Source organism: Vigna umbellata, chromosome 1 (genome assembly GCF_029865625.1).
Source record: "Vigna umbellata cultivar VRB3 chromosome 1, Vumbellata_1.0, whole genome shotgun sequence".
NCBI classification, from domain to species: domain Eukaryota; kingdom Viridiplantae; phylum Streptophyta; class Magnoliopsida; order Fabales; family Fabaceae; genus Vigna; species Vigna umbellata.
The window spans coordinates 8,235,565-8,242,011 of NC_142165.1; the positions used below are offsets into that span (position 1 = coordinate 8,235,565).

At 37.3% G+C, this 6,447-nt stretch overlaps 1 protein-coding gene across 1 annotated transcript; it reads left to right on the forward strand.

The window, feature by feature from the left end:
* Positions 1-895: 895 nt before the first annotated feature.
* LOC124823939 (ultraviolet-B receptor UVR8-like) lies at positions 896-6,447 on the forward strand. Its single transcript, XM_047296275.2, has 11 exons — positions 896-1,236; positions 1,794-1,867; positions 1,969-2,053; positions 2,294-2,425; positions 2,708-2,932; positions 3,083-3,322; positions 3,736-3,779; positions 4,686-4,868; positions 5,080-5,170; positions 5,802-5,845; positions 6,014-6,447. The coding sequence occupies exons 1-11, from the start codon at positions 1,044-1,046 to the stop codon at positions 6,134-6,136; spliced, it is 1,434 nt and encodes a 477-aa protein (XP_047152231.1). The 5' UTR covers positions 896-1,043; the 3' UTR covers positions 6,137-6,447.

The following is a 6,447-nucleotide window of genomic DNA, read 5'->3' on the forward strand; positions in this document are numbered from 1 at the left end:
TAATAAAAATGTATAAATGAGAAATGAAACTAGAAAAGTTTTTTTGTAATTTTAAAAAGCAATAAATTATTCAAGAATAATTTAAACATGAAATTTAGAAGTCATTGTTTTCCCTTTTAAAAATGTTGGAAGTAGCTTACTTTTAACTTTTCATAAACTCATATGGTTATTATAATTTTTTTTTTAAAATTATCTTAAAAAAAAGTTCAAACAAACCTATAGTTCTTTCAAATTTTGTAATGGTCCAATTAAAAGGTCAGACGAAACAATCATCCATTTATTGCTAAAAAATTCTACGTCAAGCTTTTAATTTCTTGTCATTAAATTACACATGTCATTGATTAATTTACAAGAAAAAAAAATGCAATACAAGTTCACATGCACTTTCAAAAAATAAAATGTGATGTACAAATAAGTCCACAATTTTGAATATACATTTTAATGTTAGGTTTAAGGAAAAATTAATGAAATGGTGAAAAAATTAAAGGATTTTATAAATATTTAAAAAGGTAATTAGAAATAAAATTATATAAAGATTTATAGTAAAAGAGTAAAAATTACATATATAAAATTAAATATACACTGTAAACAAAAATTAAACCCATTTTGACTCAGGTTAATGATGATGTGTTTTACGTTACAGGTTTAGAAAATGCGACGTGGAAGCACAATCATTGTAGTTCTTTCCTATACGTAACACGTGTCGACAAATGGAGTGAACACGGTAACACACCACGCGCGTGACCTTCCAGAAGCTTCGATGGAACTCGTGGCTGGAAATGGCGGAAGAATCTAGCGGCCAGAAGTAGGCCACGTGGCTATGGAACCACATGGGCATCCGACGTGGCACCCTCATTCCCCTGAAAATGATTCGTTCATTTTATACGTTGGGCCATTCGAAGAAAAAACGAAAAACAGAAACAAACCCGCTGTCTCTCTTTCTCTCTCCAAAGAGAAGAAAGCGCCAGAAAACAAAAGGGAAAAAGAAAGAGTGAGTGTTTGTGTTGTTGACTCTTTTGGAAGTGGGTTTTGAGATTGTGGGAATGGGCATGAATAATGGCGAGGGAAGTGGAGGAGGGGCATTGCAGAGGGTGCTTTACATGTGGGGTTACCTTCCCGGAGCTCTGCCGCAGAGGACGCCGCTCTTGACTCCCGTCGCCGTTAGGTTTCCGCCATGTAGTCACTCTTGGAATGATGTTTGCGGCGGTGGTTGTGGATTCGCTATTGCTATCTCTGGTGCTTTATCTTTTCATTCCTTTAATTACCTATCATTTCTTCTATTGGTTTGGATTTGAAAATTAAGCAGGTTTGGGGAAATAGTTGAACTTGGAGGATTGGAGCAGAAACTCAATTCAGTTTAGCGGCTTGAGCTCCCTTCTCTGATTTTATTCTCATTGGAGTTTTTGTTTTCCTCTCTCGACCGGGGTCTGAGTGAACAATATTTTTTGTATTTTTGTTTATGGTTTTATTAAATAAAGCATTGCGCTTTTGAACTTTGATGGGGTCTTATTTTGTGAGGTTGGTCAAATATGGTTAAACGCTCAAACCTAAGGAGATGAATTTATGGGGTTGTTTGGAAATTCGTGAGGCTTTCATTACTGTTTTAGTAGAGACAATTTATTGTTACTACCAATGTCTTGCCCCTCACCCCATGGAATGTGTTTTTGTTCTTCCTTGTGTTGTAAATATTTAATTGATAGCATTTGGGTTATGGCCTGTCTCTCTTTCGGTTTCTTTTACCATTTTATTTGTATGATGGATTCATCATTACTCACGTGTTCTTCCTTAATCAGAATCAGGGAAGCTCATCACGTGGGGCTCGACAGATGATTTAGGCCAAAGCTATGTGACTTCTGGCAAGCACGGGGTAATGCATAACTGCTTATGGGATAGTTTGACCCCGATGCTCTCTTTTATTATCTCTTTCTTCTTTGTCAACAAACTAACATTTCTGATTTATTTGTAAAGGAAACTCCAGAGCCTTTCCCTCTTCCAACCGAAGCATCTATTGTGAAAGCTGCAGCAGGGTGGGCTCATTGTGTTGCTGTAACAGGTGAGGTGGATTTTCTTACGTTATGGCCTGAGAGGAAAAGAAGAAATGAGTCGATCAGAGTGAAAGAAGAAGACTAAACTTAATAGAACCTATAGTTTTGGTTTTCTAAAAGCCTTTTCATGTATCTATTATTTTAACAAGTAACACATCCAAAACGAATTCAACAATATCATATAGTCGGAAAGGAGTTTTATGTCTTGTACATTAAGCTAAGTTTTCTGCAAATATGTTTTGCCACAGAACATGGAGAAGTTTATACATGGGGATGGAAAGAATGTATTCCCTCAGGGAGGGTATTTGGTGAACCATCGACAGGGGTAGGTCTTGAAAAGGATGTGCCAGGAAGTCATAGTCAATTATCAACAGAGCAAGGTATGTTTGACCTCTTTAGAACAACAGCTTATGTACAGCTAGCTGTCCCTCCCAAGGAGTGGTCTACGCAAGCTAGGGTGCTCCAAAGAAGGAGTGGGGGATCTATGATAGAATCTTGCAACCCCAAAAAAAGAAAGAAGAAAACAAAAGTTTTGTAGCTTACCCCTCTATGATGAACCCTCATTCCCTACCTGGATGTACTGCCTCCAGTTATTTATCCCTCCCTGGGGGGGACCATGATTCCTTGTTATCGGTGACTGATATAGAGTTGTTTTGCAATAGTGAGCCCTCGTTCACAAGGCTCAAGATCTACTGGAGGTACTGCCTCCAATAACAGTGGAGAAGAAAGTACAAAGCGAAGGAGAGTATCTGCAACAAAGCAAACAGCTGAAAGCTCATCATCCAGCGATGATAGTCTAACTGCGTTTCCGTGTCTTGTCACACTAAATCCAGGAATAAGGATAGCTAGTGTTGCTGCCGGTGGACGCCATACGCTTGCATTGTCAGGTACAGTACAGGACCTTGTAATGGACTAGTTTTAAACCCAAGTCCAAGATTTTATGTGGGTTATTTTCTTCCCATTGTGTAACGCAGTTTGATTGAAACATCTTTGATGTCTAAGACGTATCATTGATTTTGGTTGAATGAGAGTTTCAGATACAGGACTGGTGTGGGCTTGGGGTTATGGAGGTGAAGGGCAGCTTGGTTTGGGTTCAAGAATACGTATGGTATCCTCTCCTCATCTCGTTCCATGTATTGATTCCTCTTATTATGGTAAAGATAGATCTGCTACACTGGTTCGAGGAAGCATGGGTTCAGAGGGACAGAGTTTTAGAGTTCCTGGAAGTTACATAAAGAGAATTGCCTGTGGAGGTCGACATAGTGCAGTCATTACAGGTACATATGTGTCAGTCTATTCAGCAACTAAACTGGACAGCCTGCACTTTAGATCTTTGAAGAACCTAAAATGAAATATCTATATGCTTTGTTTATAATGGTGCAATTTTCGTACATGGTGTCAAAATTTGGTGCTTAGTGGTGTTTAGGAGAAAACTAGTTTCTTAACGGATCGAGTGGACTGATTGGGAATTGTCTGATTTGACAAGGAGACATAATATCTTAACATTAGATCCAAAAACTTGAAAAAATATTGATCTATATAGAGCGTTGTCTTTCTGGGTACTAGATTAGGAGTTAATTTTGCTAGTATAAAAACTTGTTTCGTAAGCTTGTTTTTGTTTCAAAAAACTTTTGTCATCTTTGGTAAATTTGTTTGTACTAATATTGGAATATCTATCTTGAGTTGACAGATGCTGGAGCCTTGCTTACTTTTGGTTGGGGACTCTATGGACAGGTAAAATTTAAAGTGAACTGGGATATTATTTTTAACTTCTGCAAGTTCATATCTATTCGGCAATGTAACTGGACGAATTTGTAATTATGCACTGTCACCAGCATATTGCCAATTCATTTTCATGGCTTCATAACTGAGGTTATTGATGTAATGGGTATGTTATAGCAGATCAAACTTGCTGAGTTTTTCCATAAATTTTGCCAGCGTTTATAGTAAATGAAATCTTCTGATGTGTGCAAGGCTGTAGTTTGCTAGCAATGGTTCCTGAATCCTAATATTAGAAAATCCCTTTCTGATGCAGTATTCTTGTCAGCGACTGAGCTTAAATTCTCTCTCTTCCAGTTCTGCTTTTGCCTTTAATTTATTTCCATGGGAAATCCATTTTTCTTCATCATCGGCCATTTTATCATTCAGATCTTATCAGATAATAGTAACCCCTTGGTACTGAGGAGCACCCCATGCTCTGAATTACCTCACTTTGCATGATATATCACCAACATCTGTTGTTTATCTTGCTATGTAATACTTCCTTGGTACGGGGAAAAATTTGAAGTGCAACGTGTACTTAATTAAATTTGTGATTTGACTTGCCTTAGATTGTGGGAGTATTATCATACACTTGAATCCAACTGAATTGAATCCAACTGAATTATGTGATACTCGGTTGAAATACATTCATCTGCGGCATTGTTTGGATACCATCACCCCTTAACCATTCTTAAGGATGAATCTGTAGGTAAAGTAGAATATGGTGGACAAAAGCAAGTAGATGTTGAAGATGTGGTTCACTCTAACAAGGGATTATTTATTCTATTCCTTTACAATATTTTATCTTTCTTGTCACCTCTTGGTCAATGCATGCTTAAGCTCATTATACTCTATTTATGTCATCTTGTTTTGGTCAAGTGTGGGCAAGGAAGTACCGATGATGAACTAAGCCCAACTTGTGTATCTTCCTTATTGGGTATCCACATAGAGGGGGTTGCTGCAGGACTGTGGCATACAGTCTGTACATCTGCTGATGGTGATGTGTATGCATTTGGTGGTAATCAGTTTGGACAGCTAGGAACTGGTGCCGATCAAGCTGAGGTATGCTATAATTAGTGTCATCCCATATTCCCCACCCAGTTTGTCGCTAAAACAAATAATAATTACATATCAGTGTGCTTTGGTTATACATTCATCATAAATATTGATGTCACTGAATGACCTGCTAAGCACGTGGTATTATTTGATTGTTTTATTAGTTGAGGCAACCTGTGATTCAGTTTTTCAAGTATTAACTTCAATTTTTAAGCAGACTCTACCAAGACTAGTGGATTCTCCGAGTTTGGAAAATATTCATGCAAAGAATATATCGTGTGGTGCTCGTCACACTGCTTTGGTAACAGGTATACCATCCTATACCTGCTTATATCATTTTAATAGCTGTCTAATCAGAGTTAGGCTTCCATTAAAGGCATTTAACACATATCTAAACACTATAAATCTGAATATCTGTTTGATATCTCTCAAGTAAATGAGCTGTGAGCACTTAAAATTTCCCCAAATGTTAATCATTCGTTCACCTTCCCAATGTTTGGTTGGATTCATTTTTTGCCAACACAACTGCGAAGAAAACTATGGTAAAAATAGGCTGTAACATATTTGTTTTGTTAAAAATGTGGGATGTCGGTTCCACTGTGAAGGAATGTAAGGTAAAAAGGTTCTTTAATTATGTGATGTCCATAAAGACAACGGTGCTGGTCAAACTGAACAATCTCGGACATGGTTTGTTATGAATGGGTTATGTAATCTCTGTTTTAGCCAAATCCCACACGAGTTAAATAAGATTTCTAGCATAACTCAAATTCTTAAGTACCTTACTGTTTTTAATTTAACTTTTGCAGTAGTCATCAGGATCTTATGCACAACTAATTTTTAATTTTTATCTTTTTTTGCACTTCAAAGAACATACACATGTAAACTGCCATGTCTATTCTTCCACATTTAATTAGTTTCCTTTCGTTTATGTTCTTCAAGAGGGTGGAAGAGTTTTCTGCTGGGGATGGAACAAATATGGACAGGTGCTTATATCACACAACCTTTTTCATATGTACATCTTTTTATTTCATGTTTTAAACAAGGAACGTTTTTTTTACCACTTCTATTGTAAGTGTAGACTTGTGCTGGTATTAGTAACATTCATGTCGTGGAATCATTCTGTTCTAAGTTGTGATTTGTGGGTGTCACAGCTGGGCCTTGGGGACGTGGTTGACCGTAACGTTCCTTCTGAAGTCACCATTGAAGGTTTTGTTCCTAAAAGTGTTGCTTGTGGTTGGTGGCATACTCTTCTTCTGGCCGAGTCCCCCACCTGATGTCATGCTTTATCGGAGTCTCTTCATCAAATTTTGTTAGTTAGATTCGCGCTTCTTCTGAAAGGCAATGGTTAATGTACATAAAGTAGTGGTATACTACCCATACACGTGTGTATTGTTTCATGGTGTGCGATTTGTGAATAACCATGACTAGCTCTAGTATTTAACACCATTGAAAAGCGATAATCTGGCTTGGAAAGAAGTATTCAGTCTTTCCACCTATGTAACATTCTTAACCATTGTGTATATTATATTTTATTGTATAGACTATTCAGTATAGTTATATGAACTGGGAAGTTAGTCTGCTGGCA